Source organism: Carcharhinus amblyrhynchos, chromosome 4 (assembly GCF_965287045.1).
Source record: "Carcharhinus amblyrhynchos chromosome 4, sCarAmb.v2.hapA, whole genome shotgun sequence".
NCBI classification, from domain to species: Eukaryota; Metazoa; Chordata; class Chondrichthyes; order Carcharhiniformes; family Carcharhinidae; genus Carcharhinus; species Carcharhinus amblyrhynchos.
Window position 1 is genome coordinate 128,833,095 of NC_137327.1, and position 26,028 is coordinate 128,859,122.

The 26,028-nt window shown below is 44.4% G+C and overlaps 1 protein-coding gene across 1 annotated transcript in view; it reads right to left on the bottom strand.

The window, feature by feature from the left end:
• Positions 1–1,793: 1,793 nt before the first annotated feature.
• Positions 1,794–26,028, bottom strand: part of LOC145342344 (A-kinase anchor protein 17B-like) — a 41,181-nt gene continuing 16,946 nt past the window's right edge. The window contains exons 3-5 of the mRNA XM_080187852.1: positions 25,719–25,864; positions 17,130–17,367; positions 1,794–4,725 (exon numbers count right to left, since the gene is read on the bottom strand). Coding sequence (XP_080043978.1) covers positions 2,770–4,725; positions 17,130–17,367; positions 25,719–25,864 — 2,340 coding nt within the window. The 3' untranslated portion in view covers positions 1,794–2,769. The remainder of the gene's footprint in view (positions 4,726–17,129; positions 17,368–25,718; positions 25,865–26,028) is intronic.

Genomic DNA, 26,028 nt, shown 5'->3' on the forward strand with positions numbered 1-26,028 from the left:
ACAAAGGCTGGAATTCTAATATTCCAAACTTTTGTTTTAAAAAGTCACGCCTGAGCCTAACATGAGTTTTAACCTGGAGTTGCCAGCAGACTGATTGAAGGATCATGGGGAGAAGGCAGGAAAATGAGGATGAGGAGCATATCAACCATGATCGAACAGCAGAGCTGACTCAATGGTCCAAATGGCCTAATTCTGTTCCTATATCTTATGAACCTATGAACAAATGGACTGTGACACTTTAAAATGAGTTCGCTGCAGGCCATTAAGTGGGTTAAGATGTATAGTTTCAATGTCTTTAATCACACAACAGCTCCTGAACTGACTATGCTAGCAATTTGGACTGGTTATGGGTGGAGCATTGTAACATAATCTGTGTAAAATCTGCAGATATTTATCCTTATCCCCATTCAGCAGGTTGCAATTTCAGTCTCAGATTTTAAAAAATCAATTCAACTCTTGGCAGTAGCTCCTAGTCTCTAACTAAAAGCACCAAATGCTTTAGAAAAAATAAACTGAAGATACAGGTTAGGAATTATTTAGCAGCCATTTTGTATTCAGACAATTGCCATCTCATCTGAATGCATGTATACGCAGTAAACAATGCTAATGAGGTGCTTGGATTCTGGCCAAATTCAGTGGAGTATCAGAGTTCAAGTAGGAACCAGGAGCAGAGAATAATAGTAATTAAAACTTAGAATAGTCAATGTTGTTCCTTTGTTTAAGAAGGATAGCAAGAATAATCCAGGGAATTACAGGGCAGTGAGGTAAATTATTGGAGAGGATTCTCCAAGACAGGATTTACTCCCACTTGGAAATAAGTGGATGTATTAGCAGGCGGCAACATGGTTTTGTGAAGGGGAGGTTGTGTCTCACGACCTTGATTGGGTTTTTGGAGGAAGTGATGAAGATGATTGATGAGGGTAGGGCAGTAGATGTTGTCTACATAGACTTCAGTAAAGCCTTTGACAAGGTCCCTTGTGGCAGGCTGGTGCAGAAGGTGAAGTTGCATGGGATCAGAGGTGAACTAGCAAGGTGGATACAGAACTGCCTCGGTCACAGAAGACAGAGGATAGCAGTGGAAGGGTGTGTTTCTGAATGGAGGGCAGTGGCAAGAGGCATTCCTCAGGGATCAGTGCTAGGACCTTTGCTGTTTTTAATGCATATAAATGATTTGGAGGAAAATGTAATTGGTTTGATTAGTAAGTTTGCGGACGACACAAAGGTTGGTGGATTTGCAGATAACGATGATGACTATCAGAGAACACAGCAGGATATATATTGGTTGGAGACTTGGGCAGAGAGATGCAGATGGAGTTTAATCCAGACAAATATGGGGTAATGCATTCTGGAAGGTCTAATACAGAGAGGAAATATACAGTAAATAGCAGAACTCTTAAGAGTATTGGGAAGGCAAAGGGATCTGTGTGTAAAGGTACATAGGTCACTGAAAGTGGCAATGCAGGTGGAGAAGGTAGTCAAGAAGGCATACAGCATGCTTGCCTTCATCAGCCAGGGTGTTGAGTTTAAAAACTGGCAAGTCATGTCACAGCTTTATAGAACCTTAGTTAGGCCGCACTTGGAATAAAGTGTTCAATTCTGATTGTCACAGTACCAGAAAGTCTTTGGGGAGGGTACAGAAAAGATTTACCAGGATGTTGCCTGGCATGGAGGGCATTAGCTATGAGGAGAGGTTGGTGAAAGTTGGTTTGTTCTCACTGGAACAACGGAGATTGAGGGGCAACCTGATAGAAGTCTACACGATTATGAAGGGCATGGAAAAAGTGGATAGGTGGAAGAGTCAATTACCAGGGGGCACAGATTTAAGGTGTGAGGGGCAAAGTTTAAAGGAGATGTACAAGACAAGTTTTTTTTTACACAGAGGGTAGTGGGCGCCTGGAACTCATTGCTGGGGGAGGTAGTGGAAGCAGATACGATAATGACTTTTAAGAGGCGTCTGAACAAATACATGAATAGGACGGGAATAGGAGATTCCTGGAAGGGCAAAGGGCTTTAGTTCAGTCAGGCAGCATGTTTGGTGCAGGCTTGGAGGGCCAAAGGGCCTGTTCCTGTACTGTAATTTTCTTTGTTCTTATGTCCTCTGTTTAAGCCCAGAGCCTGCTCTATCAGTGTCTTCATCCACTTTAGAAAGAACTTGCATTTATATAGCATCTTCCACATCAAAAAGCACTTCATAGTCAATTAACTAAAGTATTGCCACTGTGTTAACACCAAGAAAACTTGGCAAATAATTTGTACACAGCAAGCTCCCAAGAAAACAGTGAGATAAGTATCCAGACCATATGTTTTTATGGAGGAAAGGGGACAAAATATTGTTGAGAAGCAAGCAGTTTAAATCTGATTTTAGGGGGACACTTATTGTGTTGTTTCTGTTTCCTTTGGTTATTGAATATCTGGAGTGTTTCCTTACTTTTCTAGATTGGCTCCCAAAGGCCAAATTTGTTCTCAAATATGTTGACAAAGATTGAATGATTGCTGGTCAGTCACACAGGCTATAGTATTGCATTTACTCAACCATCTGTCAATTCATATCAAAGCTAGCTTTAAACGTGCTACTTTGTTCAAATCAGATTAATTGAAGTGCTTTGGCCAAGAAAAGCACCACTGTATGGAAATGGATTTTATTATGACAGCACAAGTCAAATCATATAGAAATTTATTTTTAATGGTTGATGCTTTGGATAGGATAAGCAGAAATTTCTGAAAGATATGATGAGTTTCACTGTACTTTGATCTCGTAAATCCTTCTGCTTATTTACGGCAATGAAATGTGTTCACTTGACTTTGATGCTTCTTCATCTTTTGCTCACTGCTGTTGTTGTCATAAAGCCCAGGGTCACAATCAAGCTGCTTGGAAAGGTATGTCTGGTTTCCATCCAATCCAATTTGAGAACTGTAATGATGGCGCCCAAAATCGCTCTCATGAGGCCAAGAATAATCTCCATAGCAACCATGGTGAATGCCAAAACCCCTCTCATAGAAGGAATAATTGTCCATATATTCATTCTTTGTAGGCTGGGGTAAAGCAGCAAGACTTTCCCAACGCGTTTCCATATCTCTATTCCAATCCATGAGATGATGCTTACGTTTGCACTGCTTGTCTTTGGGATGTACTGTGATCATCGTGCTGCCTTCCGTTTTTTTGTGTTTTGCTTCTTCACCGAAGACCTCGGAACAACTGGACAACTGATTATCCACCTCCAACTCGTTGCTCCGCTTTTTATCAGATCTTGCACCATCCCACGAGTCTTCCCTCGGGTACCCATGACAAGGTTTGCCAGAATTGTGAAGTTCGTGTCCTTTCCAAGGATATTTCAGTTCATTCCTGGATCCACCAGCAGCTGGCTGTACGTCGTTGCTGTACGTTTGAGATTTTTTGTTAGGTTTATGATTTGAGGCTTCCCGGTGAACTCCTGACTCACGATTTGACCAGCTGCGCACAGCACTGAACTCACAGGCACTATCCTTCTGAAGCCGCCTTACTGTTTTATTTGATTGTTTCAGAAGCTCATCTGTGCTGACTTGCTTGAAACAATCTGGCCCAGTCTTGGTTACCTTGCAATGAGATTTCCCCAATATTGGCCAAGTGATATCATTCTGGGTGTTTTTAATTGAGATTTTCCAATTAGTAGTGGGATTTTTCCATGGTTCTTTGGAGTCTGAACAGGAAGATATCCACAGATCCTTGGGGCTAGAATATAGATTGCCAGGATTACTGACGAATTTCCTCTCTTGGCCATTAAAGTCATGGAAAGAGAAGGCACAACTGTTCTCTGTGCCACCAGCTATATCTTTCAAATGTAGTTGGCTCCCACCAGCAAGATCTTTCCGAAAATCCAACTGGTTGCCTGCATCCTTCCATTGCACCCTGAACTCTCTGTCATATTCTTTCAGCTGGTGATTGGTACTACAGCTGGAGGCTTTCTGCTTGGTGCTAGACTCACTGATGGTGATAGTCCATCGATATTTGCTATCGCGTTCGTAATCATGCCATCTATTTTGAGGTGTGATGCTAACCTTGGTGCAAAGGTGGCTCGAGTCATTCTTCAGATCTATTCGGAAGCTTTCCCCGTTGTCCGACACTACCCTCCGCCACTCGGAGTGGTCTCCGGGGCCGTGGCAGATACCTGCACGGCTGGGATCCGAGGGGCAAGCGAGCTGATGGTAATCCAGCAGACAACTGACAAAATCCTCATAGTCATAAAGTTGATGGCGAATCTGACGGTCCACTGCGGTGACCTTGCGCGAGTGCCCATTGCATGGATAGCCACCTTGCCCACCCGTACGCTGGTTATGTAAATGTGCACCACAATCTTGCGTCACAGTAATTTGCAATGATCCAGACTGACCACATGTTTTGTCTTTCCCCCTGACTGGGCCATGCCATTCCTTGTCGTCAACAGGAGTCATGTCTATCAGTGAGGTCGAGAGAGGAACGTTATCTGTTTGCGACGTCAGAGGCTGACTTGCTCCAGTCAGTGACATGTGCTTCTCCTCCTCAGTGCCTTTGTCCACCGCCTTAACCTTCTTCCATTCTTCAGTCTCCGCTCTTGGAAAGCTTTTCTTCCCGATGACATCTTCACCTGGGGGTTTCCTTTGCTCCTTCTCTTCCGTGTGCTGACGTTTCACCCTTTTCTGGTAACACTTTGTTGTGTCACTCTCAGGAAGGTGTCTCTTCCAAAAACACGTTTCCTTTTGCAAGAACAACTATCAACAAACAAAAATGGTAAAGTGTAAGTGTCTGAGGGTGATTAGCTCCATTTCATATCTATAAATGATTTATTGGCGTGTAGAGTTAGTCAGTACTTGACATTGTTGCTTTTCCATTCTGGGGAGATGTGAACCCATCCTTAATACCCCTTGAGAAGGTGATAGTGAAGCCAATGTCTTGAACTGCTATAATCCATGTGGCGTAGGTGAAGGGAGAGATAGTGATAATGTCACTGGATCAGTCATGCAAAGGCACGGGCTAATGCATAGGTTCAAATCCCACCACAGCAGATGGTGGAATTTAATTTTTCAAATTAATAAAAAAATCTGGAATTGAAAGCTTAGTCACAATGACCTTGAAACTAACGCCAATTGTTGTTAAAACCCTTTAGGATGGAAATCTGCCAGTCTAGCCTGTATGTGACTCTAGACACACAGTAACGTGGTTGACGTTTAACTGTCCTCTGAAATGGCCTAGCAAGCCACTCAGTTCAAGGGCAATTAGGGACAGACGCTGTCTTTGCCCCCATGAGAGAATAAGTAAAAAGTGCTGCCAGGCAAGCAGTTCCAGGGTTTTTATCCAGTGACACTGGAGGATTGGTGATTTACTTCCAAGTCAGGGTTTTGTGCAACAAGGAGAGGAACTTGTAGGTGGCAGTGTTTCTACTCGATGCAGCAACTGCTCTCATCCTTATGGCTGGTGGGGCCACAGGTTTGAGAAGTCCTGTCAAAGAAGTCTTGGCAAGTTGTTTTGGTGTATTCCATAGATATGATATACTGCAGCCAATGATGGGGAGAATGACTATGCCAGTGGGGGGGAGTGACTATGCCAGTGGATTGGGTATCAAGCAGACTGTTTTTCTTCCTGAACCTTGAGCTTCTTGATTGTTTTTGCAATTTCAGTATCTGAGGTGTTGGACAGGCTTCAGGAAGTCAGATCAAGTCCCTCAGCCCCTTGTCATTGAGCACCCAGTTTCTGAGTTGTTTTACCAGCCCCGGTATTCCTTTAGGCCCAGTTGAATTTTCGGTCAATGGTCACTCCTAGGATATCAATGGCAAATCTGACAATGAAAAGGTATTAAAAATTAACAGAATTGTTCCTCTCTTGGTGGGGACGAGAAATACCTGGCAGTTGTTCTTTTCTCATTCTTTCATGAGCGTTATTGGCAAGGGCAGCATTTTCTGCCCATTTGAGTGGCCTGCTAGGCCATTTCAGAGGGCACTTAAGAGTCAACCACATTGCCAGACTGGGTAAGGATGGCAGATTTCCTTCCTAAAAAAGGCGTTACTGAACAAGATAAGTTTTTTTAAGACAACAATTGTTTCAATAGACTTTTCATTCCAGATTTTTCATAGACGGAATTCGAACCCGGGTCCCCAGAGTATTACCCTGTATCTCTGGATTACTAGCACAGTGACAATACCACTATGCCACCTCCAGTTGTGTAATGAAAATATCTGGATTTTTTCCAGCTCTTGCTGTAGGTGAGCAATTCTGAGGAATTGCAAATATGCAATGATTAAAAAAAAACTTTCACACAAATGCTTTGGGTTTGGAATGCACTCTCTGGAAGTGTAATGGAGGTAGTCTCAATCGAGGCACTCAAGAGATAATCAGATGATTATTTGAATAAAAGGAACATGCAGGGGAACAAGGAAAGGGCAGGGAGTCATGATGCATGTTTGGAGAGGCACATGGGCCAAATGGCCCCATTTAGTTCCTCTCCTTGAACAGACTGGAGGGGCTGATTGTGGACAAGTCCCCAGGACCGGATGGAATGCATCCGAGGGTTCTGAAAGAAATGGAGGAGGTGATAGTGGATGCCTTGGTGGTTATTTTCCAGACGTCGCTGGATTCCGGGGAAGTGCCGGAAGATTGGAAAACGGCTAATGTTACGCCGTTGTTTAAGAAGGGTGCCAGGCAAAAGGCGGGGAATTATAGGCCGGTTAGTTTAACGTCTGTGGTAGGTAAAATGTTAGAATCCGTCATCAAGGAGGAAATAGCGAGGCATCTTGAGAGGAATTGCTTGATAGAGCAGACGCAGCACGGTTTCGTTAAAGGGAAGTCGTGTCTGACAAATTTACTGGCGTTCTATGAGGATGTGTCTAGGGCGGTGGATAGAGGAGAGCCAGTGGATGTGGTCTTTCTGGATTTTCAGAAGGTGTTTGACAAGGTACCTCACAAGAGGTGATTGCAGAAGGTCAGGGGACATGGAGTTGGGGGTAGGGTGTTAGCGTGGATAGAGGACTGGTTGTCAAATAGGAGGCAGAGAGTGGGGGTCAATGGGTGCTATTCGGATTGGCGGTTGGTGACTAGTGGAGTGCCCCAGGGGTCGGTGCTGGGGCCTCAGCTATTTACCATTTATATAGATGATCTGGAGGAGGGAACCGAGTGTAGGGTGTCGAAATTTGCTGATGACACCAAGATTGGTGGAAAGGCAAATTGTGCGGAGGGTGGGGAGAGTCTACAGAAGGATCTAGATAGGCTGGGCGAATGGGCCAGGAAATGGCAAATGGAATTTAATGTTGGCAAGTGCGAGGTGGTCCACTTTGGTAGGGATAATGGTAGGAAGGATTATTACTTACGTGGAGAAAAACTGCAGCAGGTGACGGTGCAGAGGGACCTCGGGGTCCTTGTGCATGAGTTGCAAAAACCCAGCTTGCAGGTGCAGCAGGTGGTCAGGAAGGCGAATGGGATGCTGGCCTTCATAGCGAGGGGGATTGAATATAAAAGTAGGGAGGTCTTGCTGCAGCTGTATAGGGCATTGGTGAGGCCGCAGCTGGAGTACTGTGTGCAGTTTTGGGCGCCGTACTTACGCAAGGATATTTTGGCCTTGGAGGGAGTGCAGAGGAGGTTTACTAGGCTGATGCCGGAGTTGAGGGGGTTGAGCTATGAGGAGAGGCTGAATAAATTAGGCTTGTACTCGTTAGAGTTTAGAAGAATGAGGGGAGATCTCATTGAGACGTATAAGATGATGAATGGGATGGATAGGATAGAGGTGGAGAGACTCTTCCCACTCAGAAAGGATAGTAGGACTAGGGGGCACAGCCTCAAGATAAAGGGGGGGCAGTTTAGAACAGAGTTGAGGAGGAACTTCTTCACTCAAAGGATGGTGAATCTCTGGAATTCTCTGCCCGTTGAAGTGGTGGAGGCTGCCTCGCTAAATATTTTTAAGACGCAGGTTGATGGGTTTTTGATAAGAGAGGGGATTAAGGGTTATGGGGGGAGGGCGGGAATGTGGAACTGAGCCACGACAGATCAGCCATGATCTTATTGAATGGCGGGGCAGGCTCGAAGGGCTAGTTGGCCTACTCCTGCTCCTATTTCTTATGATCTTATGATCTTATTTCTGGGAAACAAGTTCATTTGGCAAAGCAAATAGCAGAAGCCTGGTGTCTGGGAAGAGAAATGAATACTTCGAGATGATCTATTTTTGACAATTGAGAGAAATCTAAAGAAATTCACAGATGTAGAGATGGTCTAGAGGAGATATTTTGAATGGCACCAGAGACCTCAGTGACGTGGTAAATTGGGATTGTTTCTCTTAGAACAGAGGAGGTTAAGTGTTTAATAGATGTGTTCCCAATGACGAACAGTTTTGATAAGACTGAATAAGGAGGAACTGACTGGTTACCAGCTAACCACTTTCTGGACCACAGAACACAGATTTACATTGATTGACAGCAACCCAGAGGGAAAAAATGTAGCAAGTTATGATCGGGAATGCACTGCTGGAAAAGATGCTGAAAGCAGATGCAGTAATTATTTTCAAAAGAAAATTGGGTTAATTCCGGTGGTGGGAATGTTTGTGAGGCTGTGGGGATAGAGCTAGTACAGTGGGACTAATTGGAAAACTCATTCAAACAGCTAGCACAGGTACAATGGGCAGAATGGCCTCTTCCTCTGCTGTATGGTTCTGGAGTTTTGCAAAGCATTTTAATTAAGAGACAACATGCTGAAAGAAGTTACAATGCACATGGAGCAACTTATCTATTGTTGGTAATATCCTTCACAGAAATATAGTGTGAGGGAGAGCTCCTGGTGGGAAAGGCTATAAAGCCTTTGTGAAAGATGTGAAAGATGCCATTGTGTGAAGGATGTTGCATAGTATGGCAGCGGTGTAACATTGTACAAAGGTAAATCATGTGGTACCCACTATCAGGGTAACACGCAGAGACCGACAATGCACTACAAAATGTACTTACAATATAAATATCACTTCCTTTGGCTTGTACTCTGTATAAAGAAAGGTATCGCTTGTCTTACTTAAAACAAACACTTTTATCATCCAACTTATTGACTTACTTTCATTTAACTTCTTAATTGTATAGGATTAATGCTTGGCATTTTAAGTATACATCACGATATCGGCCACTATGTTTGTACAACCAACTGGCGCAAGGGAAGAGGGCGTATCCTGTCAACTATTGGTGCCCAACTGGTTGAGTGGACAAATTAAATTAGAATTATAGTTTACAAAGATGATTAAATATCATCATAGAAGCTCTACAGTGCAAAAGAGGCCATTCAGCCCTTTGAGTCTGCACTGACAGGCTATTTTAACCAGCACCCCCCCCTACCCCCCCAATATCCGCACACATTTACCACGGCTAATCCATCAGAGGTTTCACTCACAGGAAATGGGCTTGTCTCTGTCGCTGAAAGTGAAGAGTGCTGATGACCCATTACACAGCACACCACGTGTAGTGTATTCAACGCAAACACATTCCCCTGAAAACTAATCCCGTACATCTGAGTTTGCCTCATTTTACTGTTTCTATTCAGTCAGTAGTTTCTCACACAGGGCCCTGTGGGGAAGATTAGGCTGCCACCTCTGTGGTACTGATCTGTTCTGCCCACTATTTGTTCAGTGCCATCCACCACAGACAGGATAATGAGCAAACCCATTTCTTTCTACACCCATCTTTCCTGTGTTTCACAGACTGACAGTGCAGTGCAGTGAACCTGAAGATGGTTGTTGAGGCCTTCCCAAGATCAGGGTCTGGATAAGCCAGAACCTCCTCCGCGTAGTGTCGGCAAAAAACAGATCCTGCTTTCTGGCTCCACTTGACCTCGACTCCCATTAACCTTCCCAGCTGCCTTTGGTTAGATATGGGAGATGTCAAACTCTGACCTGATTTTGATTTGATTTATTGTTGTCATATGTATTGGGGTACAGTGAAATGTATTGTCTCTATGCGCTATACAGACAAAGCATACCATTCATAGAGTACATGGGGGAGACAGTACAAAATGTAGTGGTAGACGTACAGATAGGGTGTAGAGAAAGATCAGCTTAATGTATGGTAAGTCCATCCAAATTTCCATTCAACCCCAGCTTCCACTTTCTGCCTCTCATCAACCCCACTTTATTTTCCACCCTACAGCACTGCAACTCCACAGTTCCTACCAACCCCCACCCACAAAACCCCACTCCATTCCATAGTTACTTCAAGTCTCCAAAAACCTGCTCACCTGGCTTGCAGCTTCAATCTCTAGAATAGAATCACAGAATCCCTACAGTGCAGAAGGAGACCATTCAGCCCATCGAGTCTACACCGACCACAATCACCTATTCCTGTAACCTCACATATTTACCCTGCTAATCCCCCTGACACTAAGGTCAATTTAGCATGGCCAATCAACCTAACCTGCACATCTTTGAACTGTGGGAAGAAACCGGAGCACCTGGAGGAAACCCACGTAGATACAGGGAGAACACACAAACTCCATAGAGACACCAACCTGACGCTGAGGTCCCTGACGCTGTGAAGCATCAGTGCTAACCACTGCGCTATCCCTAACAAGCAAATGTCTTCAAAATGTGACAGGCTACATCCTTGCCAAGTTGCTCTCTCCAGCCATCCCTGTTCTCTCCAACTTCTAGACAGCTCATTATGTCATCCAATTTCTTGTTTTCAACTCCCTCCGTGCATTACTCCACCCTTCCTTAGTGATTTTCTCCTGCCTTATCTCCTCACACATTCACCGTCCATTCCTCTTACCTTGGGATCTTCCTCAACCCCAATCCACTCACAGCACTATTGATAGCTGCTCATTCAACCATTATCAGCCTGAATGGATCCCTCTGCCTGAAACCTCCCTTCCATCTTCCCTTCATCTCCTCCCTGCCAGACCCTTTCCCCTCATCTTCTGTCTCCCTCGTATTGGAAAGTGCAAGAGGAGATGTAGGAAGTCAAAGAGAAACAATGAGATAATAAAACAGGGTAGCGACTTGGGTAATGATAACCAGACTAAGGCAGGAAGGAACAGAGAGTCCAAACTTAATAGTGCATCCGTAAATAAAGCAAAGATCATGTAAGTGCAACAATGATAAAAAGACAAAATGGAAGGTTCTGTATCTGAGTTCACGCAACATTTGTAACCAAATGGACAAATTGTTAAATAGAAATAAACATGTATGACGTGATGGCCATTACAGAGATAAGGTGCCAGGGTGACCACAGTTAGGACCTGAATATTAAAGGGTATTTTCCATTTCAGAAAGATAGCAAGCTAGAAAAGGGTGGTGAGGTCGCTCTGTTAATTAGGGATGTCATTAGTACAGTAATGAGAGAGAACCTTAGCCCAAAAGGGCAAGTTGCAGAATCAGTTTGGGTAGAGACAAGGAATAGGAAATCTAAAAGGTGGCTTGTGGGAGAAGTCTAAAGGCCCCCTAACAGTAGTTACATGGTAGGACAGGGTATACAGGAAGAAATAAATGGGCCATACAAAAAAAAAAGGACTGCAACAATCATAAGTCATAGGAGCAGAATTAGGCCACTCGGCCCATCAAGTCATTCAATCATGGCTGATTTTTTTTCCTCATCCCCATTCTCCTGCCTTTTCCCCATAACCCCTGACCCCCTTTTCAATCAAGAACCTATCTATCTCTGTCTTAAAGACACTCAATGACCTGGCCTCCACAGCCTTCTGCAGCCCAGAGTTCCACAGATTCACCACTCTCTGGCTGAAGAAATAACTATGGGTGTCCTTAATCTACACATAGACCAGGTGAATCAGATTGTGAACTCACGGCCCAGGCTACCTTTGCCACAGTCTATTTGTGACAATTTCTTAGGGCAGTACTTTCTACAGCTAACCGGAGAACAGGTTATACTGCATCTGGTAATGAGGCAGAATTAATCAATGATTTCATACTAAAGGGGACTCTAGGCGACAGTATGATAGAATTTCACATTCAGTTTGAAGGAGAGTCCAAGACTAGTGTTTTAAAGCTGAACAAAGGTATGCATAGCAGATCTAGTTATGTGGGAAACCAGGTTAAAGAGTAGAACAGTAGAGATGCAGTGACAGACTTTTGTAGAGATATTTAATAACTCTCAGCAAAGATATTGAGGTTAAGGAGATTAGCGGGGTAAATGTGTGGGTTACAGGGATAGGGTGGGGGGGTGGGCCTGGTTAAGATGCTCTGTCGGAGAGTCAGTGCTGACTCAATGCGCTGAATGGCCCCCTTTTCCATTGTAGGGATTCTGTGGTTCATCTCCGTGAGAGAGAAAGAGCCTTTGAGAGAGAGGTTGATCATCCGTGGTTGAATAAGGAAGCTAAGGATAGCATCAAATCAAAAGAAATACTGTACAAATCTGCAAAGATTGGTGATGGTCAGGAGATAGGGCAAATTTAAAAAAAAAAACAGAAAAGGATGACTAAAGAAAGCTAAAGAGAGAGAAAGTAGACAATGAAGGAAAGCTAACTCCTGACATAAAAACAGATATTAAGAATTTCTACAATAGGAAAATAATAACTAAAGCTACAATAGGTCCTCTCGTGAATATGTTTGGGGAATTGATAATGGTTCAGCAGGTATTTGGTGACTGTTTTCACTGTGGCAGACTTGGAAAACTTCCCAAAGATAGTGGTGAAAGGGAGGGAGCAATTTGAAACAATCCCCTTCACCAGGGAAAAAGTGCTGGGAAATGTATGAGATCTAAAGACTGACAAGTCCCCAGGACCAGATGACTTGAAAGAAGAATTAGTACAGACATTGGTTATAATCTCCCAAAAATCCTTAGATTTTGGAAGGGTTCCCGTGGATTGGAAAATAACTAATATAACACCTTCATTCATGAAAGGAGGGAGACTATGAAACTATAGACCAGTTAGCCTAACATCTGTCATGGTAAACTGCTAGGATCCATTATTAAAGAGATTATAGCAGTGATACTTCGAAAATTATGATTTGATCAGGCAGAGTCAATATAGGTTTGTGAAATGGAGATACATTTATTAGAATTTTTTTGAAGTAACAAGCAAGGGGGATAAAGGGGAACCTCTAGATGTGATCTACTTGGATTTCCAGAAGTCATTTGATAAGTTACCGCATCAAAAGTTAAAACACAAAATAAGCTTATACCATGTACAGGGTGACATATTGGCATGGATAAAGGATGGGTAGGCTAACAGGAAGCAGAGAGTAGGCTTTTTTAGATTTGGCAGGCTGTAACTAGTGGTGTGCAAAAGGATCAGTGCTGAGGCCTCAACTATTACCATCTACATCAAGACTTCAATCAAAGGATTGAATGTGTGGTAACTAAATTTGACGATGCCAACAAAATAGGCAGCAAAGTAAGTTGTCACAAGGAGTTAGAGAGTATGCAAAAGGATACAGATAAAAAGAAAGGCAGATGGAGTATAATGTGGGAAAATAGAAAAACAGTACACTACTCAAACAGAGAGATTGCAGAACTTGGGAGTACAGAGGGATTTGGATGTCCTGGTACATAAAACTCACAAAAGGTTAGTTTGCAGATACAGCAAGTGATTGGGACAGCAAACGGAATGTTTATTACAAGGGAAATATAAAAGCAGAGTTTTACCTCAGCCATCCAGGGACATCTGGCTAACTGCATACAGTTACAATCTCCATATTTGAAAAATATACATGCAATTGCATTCGAAGCAATTCAGAGAAGGTTCACTCGATTCACTCCTCAGGCGAGGAGCTTATCTTATGAAGGAAGGCTGGATAGATTGGGCCGATACACATTGGAGTTTCGAAGATTAAGATGTGATCTTATTGAAATATACAAGATCCTGAGGGGATCTGATGGGATGTTTCCTCTTGTGGGAGAGACTAGAATCCAGTGACACTGTTTCATAATAAAGAGTCTATCATTTAAGATGGAGACAAGGAGAAATTTTCTCTCAAAGGGTCATCTGTCTTTGAAATTCTCTTTTCCCAGAAAGCAGTGGAGGCTGGGTCACTGAAGTTATTCAAAGCTGAGTTGGACAGATTTTTGATTGGAAAATCGGGAGACAAGGGTCACGGGAGACAAGGGTTAAAACGTTCCTTTATGTCAAACTTTTATCCATGTACCCTAAGTGCCTTTTATTTTATAATGTCTAGGGGCGCTTTACTTCATTACGTGAAAGGTGCTATATAAAGACAAGTTGTTGCATTGTCATTGCTCTAAATGTCATTCAGAAACTGATAGTCAAGTTCCGCACACATGAGGATGGCCTCAACTGGGATCTTGGATTCATGCCACACTATCTGTAACCCCCATGACTCGCCTGGGCTTGCAACATCTCACTTACTGTCCTGTCTGGAGACAACACACGTCTCTCTAACCTATGCTTAATGCTCTCTCCACTCACATTGTCTGCACCTTTAATACTTGATTAGCTGTAAAGACTCACATTCTAATCAGTATTCTGTAAACTGAGTGTGTGCCTTTATATGTCCTGCTTGTGATCAGAATTCTCCACTCACGTGACAAAGGGGCAGAGCCCCGAAAGCTAGTGACGTTTGCTACCAAATAAACCTGTTGAACTTTAACCTGGTGTTGTGAGACTTCTTACTGTGTCATTCAGCTGGACAGACCGCACAAGTTTTTGATCTGCAGCTGAAATGCTCCACCTGGTGGCTCAACTAAGAATCGACGTGCTAAAATAAACCTGGTAAGAAGTCTGACAACACCAGGTTAAAGTCCAACAGATTTATTTGGTAGCAAAATCCACTAGCTTTCGGAGCGCTGCTCCTTCATTAGGTGAGTGGGAGTTCTGTTCACAAACAAGGCATATAAAAACACAAACTCAATTTACAAAATAATGGCTGGAATGCGAGACTTTACAGGGAATCAAGTCTTAAAAGGAACAAAGTGAGAGGATCTACACTCCAATCTCGTAAAAACTCGCATTCCAACCATTATTTTGTAAATTGAGTTTGTGTCTTTATATGTTCTGTTTGTGACCAGAACTCCCACTCACCTGATGAAGGGACAGCGCTCTGAAAGCTAGTGGTGTTTGCTACCAAATAAACCTGTTGGACTTTAATCTGGTTTTGTGAAACTTCTTACTGTGTTTACCCCAGTCCAACGCCAGCATCTCCACATCATGAAATAAACCTGCTCAGTGAAATCAACAATGTCAATCCCCCAACTCCCCGAAAAAGTCTCCAATTCACTTTCCTGTCAAGAGATGATAGGAAGAAAAATCCTAGTATAACGTCTAGGTAACTGTATGTGACACCCCAGTCACCCACAGATACACCCCCCCAATCCAACTTAACTAGTCCCAAATCCTATTCCTCACCCCCCTCCACCCGAGCCAACCTGACTAGCTTCTAGTCTGACTACCCCCAATCCTTCTAAACATTCACCCACCTGCCAGCTATCCACCTCTCCCATCTGCTACCCCACTCTCTTACCCAATTAACTTATCCACCCTATTCCCTTCCTTACCATACTCATCCTACCCACCCTTGGGTGGCACAATGCTTATAGCACTGCGGCCTCACAGCGCCAGGGACCAGGTTCAATTCCCGTCTTGAGTCACTGTCTATGTGGAGTCTGCATGTTCTGTCTGTGTCTGCGTGGGTTTCCTTCAGTGCTCTGTTCTCCTCCCATAGTTCAAAAGACATGCTAGTTGGGTGCATTGGCTGTGCGAAATTCTCCCTCAGTGTACCCAAACAGGTGGCGGAGTATGGAGAGTAGAGGATTTTCATAGCAACTTCATTGCAGTGTTAATGTAAGCCTACTTGTGATACTAATAAATAAACTTTTGAAAAAATTTACCACCCAACCCCCTTTCCTTATCCACCCACCTTACCCTACACTTAGCTTCTCTGCACAGCTTTTCAAAGAAGCTTTGGGACATTTAAACTCTTTACTGACCAGAATTCGGCAGCTGTTGCCAGAAAAGGAAGTATGGCTCCTGTGCCGATTCTCGTCTTTGGTCCCTCCGCTGCCCTGAGACAGGGTCTGGAAGGACGCCCATCGGAATATTGATCCAAAAAAATCAGAAGTAAATAAGCGCCAACCATCTGTTTGATCCAGATGGGTGGGGCAGTGGGATTTGGGCCAATATTCTGGCACTCACACCAGCCTGCCATGGTTCTGCCGGCAAAGTCACTGTCTACTGAGCTACACGGAATAGAAAAACCCCATATCGCATCACTGTTTGGGACTTTCTGCTGGAATGGTACCTCAGCTAAAGAGGGGAAAAGGAAGCGTGCTGCTCCAATTCGGAACTGAAACCAGTTCCAACTTCTGTTAGAAAGCGCACCAGTCAGGACACTAGGTGTTGGGCAGTCTGCTCAGTCTCAGAGAGTGGCACGGTGGTTAGCACTGCTGCCTCACAGCGCCAGGGTCCTGCGTTCGATTCCTGGCTTGGGTCACTGTCTAGGTGGAGTTTGCACATTCTCCCAATGTCTGCATGGGTTTTCTCTGGGCGCTCCGGTTTCCTCCCACAGTCCAAAAATGTGCGGGTTAGGTGGGTTGGCCATGCTAAATTTGTCCCTTAGTGTCAGGAGGACGAACTAGGGTAAATACACGGGGTTCTGAGGATATGACCTGGATGGGATAGTGGTTGGTGGGCCGAATGGCCTTCTCCATCCTAGGGATGATTCTATCCCTACGTAGAATCCCTAGATGATTCTATGATTGGCCACTGGAGTGAGTTACCAAAGAACTATTATGACAACAACAGTTTATACAGAGCCTTTAATCCACCAAGCCACTCGGCAGCCAAAGGCTTGGTCAAAGCAGTAGGTTTTATGGAGTCCTTTAAACTGGAAATTCAGGTAGAGAGACGGAGAGAGGAGTAGGGACCGTATTCCAGGGCTTAAAGCCAAAGTAACTGAGGGCATAGTCACCAGTGGTGTGATCCACACACGAGGCTGGAATCAGACAAGCACAGGTACCTCGAGAGAGGCTAATAACTAACAGAGTTAGGGAAAGGGTAAGCCATCGAGAGAGATTGGAAAACAAGGATGAGAATTTTGCCAACAAGACATTGCTTGACCAGCACCCAAGTGATGAACGGGTAACCTGGCAGGGGTCAGTGCCCACTGGGAGAATGACGATATCATGGGAAGAATGAGAGGCTGGCACAGAAAGGAGAGGGGGACGGAGAAACACACTCAGAATCAGATACTTACTTTGGCATTGTGTAAGAGCACCGTGAGCAGTCGATACGAGTCCAGCTTTCTCTGTGCTAACACCAGCTTCCTGTCCTCCCATGCAGTCGCCTCCTTCTGCTCTTTTTCATTCCCCATTTTTATCTTCCACTGTTTGCGCAGTTGATGTCTCTCCTCCCGCTCTTTCTGCCTATGCTCCCTCCTCCTCAGCTTCTCTTTCCGTCTCCTCTCCCTCTCCCGTTCGTCTTCCCTACGTTTCCTGAAGGTAACAGTCCAGAAAGTCAACGTGAGTTTACACAGAACCGTTCTGGGCATCTCAAGTTTATTCAATGTTCACCTGAATATAAAACTCATAAAATATATTCCCCCCTCAAACGAAGAGTTCTGTCACATGAAACTTTACATGTGAGCTAACACAACAACCACATTTATCTTGTGTGAAAAGCAGCTGGAGAATGCTGCTCATTAAAGTTCAGTTGGCTGAGTGATGAAAACTCAGGAAATCCACTATGGTTCTGTTTTAAGCGCACAAGTATGATGGCACAATGGTTAACACTGCTGCCTCAGAGTGCCAGGGACCTGGGTTTGATTCCCGGCTTGGGTCACCGTCTGTGTGGAGTCTGCACATTCTACCCGTGTCTGTGTGGGTTTCCATCGGATGCTCCAGTTTCCTCCCACAGTCTGAAAGACGTGCTACTTAGGTGCGCTGGCCATGCTAAATTCTCCCTCAGTGTAACCCGAACAGGCGCCAGAGTGTGGCGACTAGGGAATCTTCACAGAAATGTCATTGCGGTGTTAATGTAAGCCTACTTTTAAGACTGAACCTAGTGTATGTACTTGATCAGAAGGCAGAGAGCGGGATTTTACAGCCTCGCTCACCCTGAAACTGTAAAATCAAGGTGAATGGACCTTCCCATTGCCCACCCCTCACCCCCTCTGATCCCCATGGCAGGTGGGGCAGTAAAATTCCGGTCACAGTGTATCATACAATGTCACCATGGGAATGTTATTACAAATAATGTTTCACGACGCTTTCGTCTTATCCTGCACGAGAGCAAGAATCTCATAAATGTTACGTAAAATTATGCCTCAAGTCACATTTTGTCTTCACAACTCTCTTTAAAACCTACCTCTTTGGCTCAGTTTTTGGTTACGCTTCCTCATGACTCCTCCTTTCACTCAGTGTCCATTTTTAACAGATTATGCCTCTATAAAGTGCCTCCGCGGGACATCTGTCTCTGCTAAAGACATTCTTACAAGTGCAACTTACTGTTGGAGTGGAGTAGGGCCTTGTGGCACAGTGGTAGCAGTGTCCCTACCTCTGGACCTGAAGCTCCAGCTAAAAATCCAACTCCATGATCCATTGGCCATGGAAAGAATGTTCAACGGGATGATAATCAGCTAGGGAATCCTTCCCCCACTATTCCTCAAAAAAGGAAATAAGTGTGTGTGTGTGTGTGTGTGTGTGTGTGTGTGTGTGTGTGTGTGTGTGTGTGAAGATATGCTAAAAAATAAGTCAGGGATGTATATACTATATAACTTAGTGAAATATATATGACTTGCAGAATTATTTTTTCAACTATTCTTGGCCTGAAGTCTTCACACTAAAAGGAAACAGTTTTAAATAGAAGATAGAAGCAGGAGTAGGCCATTCAGCCCTTCAAGCTTTACCTACAGTACTAGCCAGGAAGCTGACAGCACTGGGTGTAACGCTGATTTTACACCCTACAAGCTCTACTATAAAAAGGCGGCAGTGATGTTGGGTGGAAGACAAAACTAGCATTTCATCTTACCTTTTTGGACTTTGTTCGGAAGAATAAAGGAGCTGAATACTATTTAAAATGAGAAAGACTGCAGAAAGCTGCAGTTGAAAGGGATTTAGAGGTCCTGGTGCATTGAGCACATAAAGCTAGCATGCCGGTTCAGCAGGCAAGTGGGAAGGTACGAAAGAACTAGGAGCAGGAGTAGGCCATCTGGCCCCTCGAGCCTGCTCTGCCATTCAATAAGATCATGGCTGACCTTTTCATGGATTCAGCTCCACTTACCCGCCCGCTCACCAAATCCCTTAATTCCTTTATTGTTCAAAAAATAATCTATCCTTGCCTTAAAAACGTTCAATGAGGGAGCCTCAACTGCTTTACTGGGCAAGGAATTCCACAGATTCACAACCCTTCATGTGAAGAAGTTCCTCCTCAACTCAGTCCTAAATCTGCTTCCCCTTATTGTGAGGCCAGGCCCCCTAGTTCTAGTTTCACCCGCCAGTGGAAATAACCTCCCTGCTTCTATCTTATCTATTCCCTTCATAATCTTATATGTTTCAATGAGATCTCCCCTCATTCTTCTGAATTCCGATGAGTATAGCCCCAGTCTACTCAGTCTCTCCTCATAAGCCAACCCTCTCAACTCTGGAATCAACTTAGTGAATCTCCTCTGCACCAGCTCCAGTGCCAGTATGACCTTTCTCAAGTAAGGAGACCAAAACTGTACACAGTACTCCAGGTGTGGCCTCACCAGCACCTTATACAGCTGCAACATAACCTCAACTGTTTTTGAACTCCATCCCTCTCACAATGAAGGACAAAATTCCATTTGCCTTCTTAATTACCTGCTATACCTGCAAACCAACTCCTTGAGATTCCTGCACAAACACACCCAAGTCCCTCTGCACAGCAGCACTTTTTTTTTTGCTTACTTCATTCCAATCCAATCAAGTCAAATTAAAGCCAATTCAGAGTCCCAACACGTTGGGACATTCCCGATCCAGGCTGAGAAGACAGGGCTCTCACCTCCTGTCTTGGGCTTGATCTACATGATCCAAGCTGATTGGAGTAGGTGTAGCTCCTCCTCCAAGGCTTGATCTCATTTGCATCTTAGCCAAAAGGCCGAGATGCCGCTTTTAAAAAATTGCTTCAAATGAAGCTGAAATGTAACCTAATGACTTCAACCAAGTGCAGTATGTCGATACTACACTTGATCGTAGCCAAAAGGCCAGCAGCATGCTGCAATTTTTTACCATTTAAATCATAGTCCATTCCTACCAAAATGGATGACCTCGCATTTACCAATATTGTACTCCATCTGCCAGACCCTTGCCCACTCATTTAGACTATCTATATCCCTTTGCAGACTTTCAGCGTCCTCTGCACACTTTGCTCTGCCACCCATCTTAGTGTCATCTGTGAATTTTGACACCACTACGCTTGGTCCCCAACTCCAAATTATCTACGTAAATCGTAAACAATTGCGGTCCCTACACTGATCCCTGAGGCACAGCACTAGTCACTGATCGCCAACCCAGAAAAACACCCATTTATCCCCACTCTTTGCTTTGGAATGTTGTCTTTTAATTCAAAGGGAATGGAATATAAAAATAGGGAAGCCTTTCTAGACCATACAAGGCACCAGTTAGACCACACCTGAAATACAGTTTTAGTCCCCTTATCTAAGAAAAGATAGATTGACTTCGGAGGCAGTCCAGAGAAGGTTCACTAGTTTGATCCTGGGTATGGAGGGATTTCCTTTTGAGGAGAGGTTGGTAGGTTGGGCCTGTACTCATTGGTGTTCAGAAGAATGGGAGGCGACCTTATTGAGACATATCGGATTCTCGGAGATTGACAGGGTGGATACTGAGAGGTTGTTTCCCCTTGTGGGACAGCCTAGGACCAGAGGGAATCATCTCAGAATGAGGACTCACCCATTTAAGATAGAGATGAGGAGGAATTTCTTCTCTCAGGGGGTGGCGAATCTGTGGAATTCTTTGCCACAGAGGCTGGATCGTTGAGTATGTTTAAGGCTGAGATAGGCAGATTTTTAATCAGTCAGGGAATCAAGGGTTATGGGGTTAAGACAGAAAGTGGAACTGAGGATTATCATATCAGATCATTCATGGTCTCATTAAGTGGCAGAGCAGGCTCGATGGGCTGAATGGCCTACTTCTACTGTTACGTCTAATGATTCTTACATCCTCAAGATAATTATTTTGTCAGAAAACCTAGGAATGAACTTGTGTACAGCGAGGAACTATGTAGAATAGAGAAATGGCCAGTTAATCTATTTTGCTGCTGCTGATTGAAGGAGAGAAACCTGGGAGTTAGCAGTGACACGAGATTGTGTTCCCACTGAGCAGATTGACGCTCCACTAATTTAACATCGTCTCCAAACCACAGGTTAAGGTTTCAGAACAAAAGCTTTGAAGATTTTCGGTGACATTTTCAAACAACGACTCCGTTTCTCTCTCCATCACCAGACCTGCTGAGACTTTCCAGCATTTTCTGTGTTTATTTCTGATTCCCAGCATCCACAGCATTTTGCTCTTGCAAAAGTATCCCGTATGCCTTCTTGATTAATGAGGAGATCAGGGGTTCTGGGGAAAAGGCAGGAGAACGGGAAGGAGAAAAAAAAAACATCAGCCACAATTGAATACTGGAGCAGACTCAATGGGCTGAGTGGCCTCATGTCTTATGGTCTTAACCAACTCATCTGCTTGTCCTGGCACCTCCAGGGGTTATCTTGTACCTTACAGTCTGAGGTCTCTCTGCTACTCTGTATTTCTCTGGATTCTCCCATTTATTGAGTGTTTCCTTGCTTTTTAATGCCTTCCTCTAATGCATCTTCTCACACTTCTCTGGCCCAAATTCCATTTGCCTTTTATCTGCCCACTTCATCGTTCCATTGATACATTCCAGTATCTACTGCTTTATCATCACTGGTTGTCCACACAATCAGATCCTGTTTCGTTTCTAAACTTCTTAATCATATCCTTTAGAAATATAGAAAAACTACTGCACAAACAGGCCCTTCGGCCCACAAGCTGCGCCGAACATGTCCCTACCTACTAGGCATACCTATAACCCTCTATCTTACTAAGTTCCATGTACTTATCCAAAAGTCTCTTATAAGACCCTATCGAATCCGTCCTCCACCACCACTGCCAGCAGCCGATTCCACTCACCCACCACCCTCTGAGTGAAAAACTTACCCCTGACATCTCCTCTGTACCTACTCCCCAGCACCTTAAACCTGTGTCCTCTTGTGGCAACCATTTCAACCCTGGGAAAAAGCCTCTGAGAGTCCACCCTATCTATACCTCTCATCATCTTATACACCTCTATCAGGTCACCCCTCATCCTTCGTCTCTCCAAAGAGAAAAGACCGAGCTCCCTCAACCTATCCTCATAAGGCATGCCACCCAATCCAGGCAACATTCTTATAAATCTCCTCTGCACCCTTTCTATGGCTTCCACATCCTTCCTGTAATGAGGCGACCAGAACTGAGCACAGTGCTCCAAGTGGGGTCTGACCAGGGTCTTATAAAGCTGCAGCATTATCTCCCAACTCCTAAACTCAATCCCTCGATTGATGAAGACCAGTACACCATACGCCTTCTTAACCACATCCTCTACCTGCGAAGCTGCTTTGAGAGTCCTATGAACCCAGACCCCAAGATCCTTCTGATCTTCCACACTGCCAAGAGTCTTACCCTTAATATTATAATCTGTCATCCTATTTGGCCTGCCAAAATGAATCACCACACACTTATCTTGGTTGAAGTCCATCTGCCACTTCTCCGCCCAGTCTTGCATCCTATCAATGTCTCGCTGCAACCTCTGACATCCCTTCACACTATCCACAACACCTCTAACTTTTGTGCCATCAGCAAACTTACCAACCCATCCCTGTCATTTATAAAAATCACAAACAGCGAGGGTCCCAGAACAGATTCCCTGGGGCACTCCACTGGTGACTGACCTCCACGCAGAAACAGACCCATCTACAACCACTCTCTGCCTTCTGCAGGCAGGCCAGTTGTGGATCCACAAAGCAATGTCCCTTTGGATCCCATGCCCCTCACTTTCTCAATAAGCCTTGCATGGGGCACCTTATTGATAGGTACCACAAAAAGCAAGGGGCCTGATCCTGAATTCTGCAGAACCCCACTGGGAACAGCCCTCCAATCACAAAAAAAAAATCCAGCAACCATTACCATTTACTTCTAACCACTGAGTTAATTTTGGAGCAAACTTGCCTCTTTCACTTGCATCTCACAGGCCTTTTTGTCATGTAGCTAAAGTCAAATCTGATTCTGTCCTTATCCACCATCCACACAAGCATTTACCAACACCAGACACTGGAATAGTAATCCAAAGCAAAAAAAAACAACCCTTACTCATTGCCCTTCCTCTCATAGAGAGATAGAAACCCTACAGCACAGAAAGAGGCCATTTGGCCCATTAAGTCTGCACTGACCACAATCCCACCCAGGCCCTACCCCCATATCCCTACCTATTTACCCACTAATCCCTCTAACCTATGCATCTCAGGACACTAAGGGCAATTTTAGCATACCAATCAACTTAACCTGCACATCTTTGGACTGTGGGAGGAAACCAGAGCACCCGGAGGAAACCCATGCAGACACGAGGAGAAAGTGCCAACTCCACACAGACAGTGGCTCAAGCCGGGAATCGAACCCAGGTCCCTGGAGCTGTGAAGCAGCAGCGCTAACCACTGTGTTACCGTGCGGCCAAATACCTAAATGTGAAAACTAATTCTAGCATCCCCCTCTGACTCCCTTATTCTTTTGTGGGGCATTGGCATCACTGCAAGGCCATCTTTTTTACTGCCCATCCCTAATTGTCCTTGAGAAGGTGGTGGTGATACATCTTCTTGAACTGCTGCAGTCCATGTAGCATAGATATTGTCGAGCTGAATTCAAGAGTTGAGGCGAGAGTGATTTCCCTTTGACCTAGTGCAGCCTCAAGGAGCCTCATAAAACTGGAGTCAATGGGAATCAGGGGGAGAACTCTTCACTGGCTGGTGTGGGCTAATGCACTATAACCCTTTTCTCTATAATTTAGCCCATTAAGCAATGTGCTCAGTCATCCAGCAATTTGGATTTGAGGTCGTAATTGAGTCTATTTATTTGAAATTCCTCAACTAGAACATAGAACATTACAGCGCAGAACAGGCCCTTCGGCCCACAATGTTGCGCCGACCAGTTAAAAAAAAACAATGACCCACTAATCTAAACCAATCCCTTTTCGTCCATAAACGAAATGGGTTGAGTAAATCCTGCTTGCCCAGATATAGCCAACAAATCCTCAAAATTAATTCCGAATCACGCAAACAACATTTATTATTTAGACAATTATATTCCAAACGTAAGCAGTGAAGCCAAAAACGATGTTAAAATGCATATCAATCCTTTAACTGTTTGATTTTAGCCAATGTACTTCTTGGAGATAGACAAAGTAAGTTTGCGTGTATGATAAGCTTTAAGATGTAATTTAGTCCCCCCTCAATCCTTATAGATCAAACGATTGATATGTGGCAATGGAGCAGCCTCACAGTGACAGGACCCAGGTTCGATTTGTCTGTGCGGAGTCTACACGTTCTCCCTGTGTCTGCGTGGGTTTCCTCCGGGTGCTCCAATTTCCTCCCACTGTCCAAAAGACGTGCTAGTTAGTTGCATTGGCCATGCTAAATTCTCCCTCAGTGTACCCGATCAGGCGCCGGAGTGTGGCCACTAGGGGATTTTCACAGTAACTTCGTTGCAGTGTTAATGTAAGCCTACTTGTGACAATAATAAATAAACCAAACTAAATAGGCACCCAATGCGAATGCCATCATGGGATCATTTGCTGACTAATTTTGGAAGTGTCTGATAGCTTCTGCTGATATAAATCCAGAGAACCTGACAGTGAATGTCCCCCGCCAGCACAAACCAGTTCAGCCGTTGCTTTCTACGACTTTCCTGATCAGTGGTCCTGCCTCTGTGTTCAGATCAAAACAAAATTCAGTAACCGCTGCCAACCTATGTAATGAAAATAAAACTAATCCTTGCCAACCCAGCAATTAAGCAGGTTAAACATTAAAGCACTATAAGTTGGAAGGCACCAGGGCACAGTGACATTAACCACTGCCAAATACACTACCTCCCAGGACCACACCACACAGTCGCTTTCTAATTAACCACACTGGATTGTGCAAAGTAAACCATTGCATACAAAACTATCCCTACTACAAAATGGGTTTCTGCCACTAATTTTCCTGACTGAATATTGGAAATGTTCATTTTACACTTAGACCATAAGATCATAAGGCGTAGGAGCAGAATTAGGCCACTCGGCCCATTGAGTCTGCTCTGCCATTCAATCATGGCGGATATTTTTCTCATCTCCATTCTCCTGCCTTTTCCCCACAATCCCTGATCCCCTTATTAATCCATCTCTGTCTTAAAGACACTCAATGATTTGGCCTCCACAGCCTTCTGCGGCAACGAGTTCCACAGATTCACCTCTCTCTGGCTGAAGAAATTCCTCCTCGTCTCTGTTTTAAAGGATTGTCCCTTTAGCCTGTGGTTGCACCCTCTGGTTTTAGTTTTTCCTACTGTGGAAACATCCTCTCCACGTCCACTCTATCCAGGCCTCGCCGTATCCTCTAAGTTTCAATAAGATTCCCCCCTCATCCTTCTAAACTCCAACGAGTACGGACCCAGAGTCCTCCTAATGACTTCTTCCCAATGAACAATTCACCAGCCTGGACATTCCTTAACAAAAAAATAAAACAGACATAACAATCCCAGGCGTCTCCCTGAGAAACCTGATTTACCGCTCTGCCTCCTTGGCCTGCTCCTCTTCCTTGTCCCTGCGTTTTTGATCCTCCCGCTGTTTCTCCAGCTCTTGCAGCTTTAACCTCTCCAGGTTGCGCTTTTCAATGGCCGAGTCGCTCAGATGCTTGGTTGTGTCAAAGGTCACCTGGAAGAGAAAGTACGAGACTGGTCCCTGTACGAGTTACTGCACCTTAAAACAAGCACACATTAGGGATAAAGGTGTTGTTCGTTAGACAGAAATCAGCTCAGAGTCAAACTGATCACGGCCCTCCACATCCAATATACAGAAAGGTGCAAGCAGAACTAATT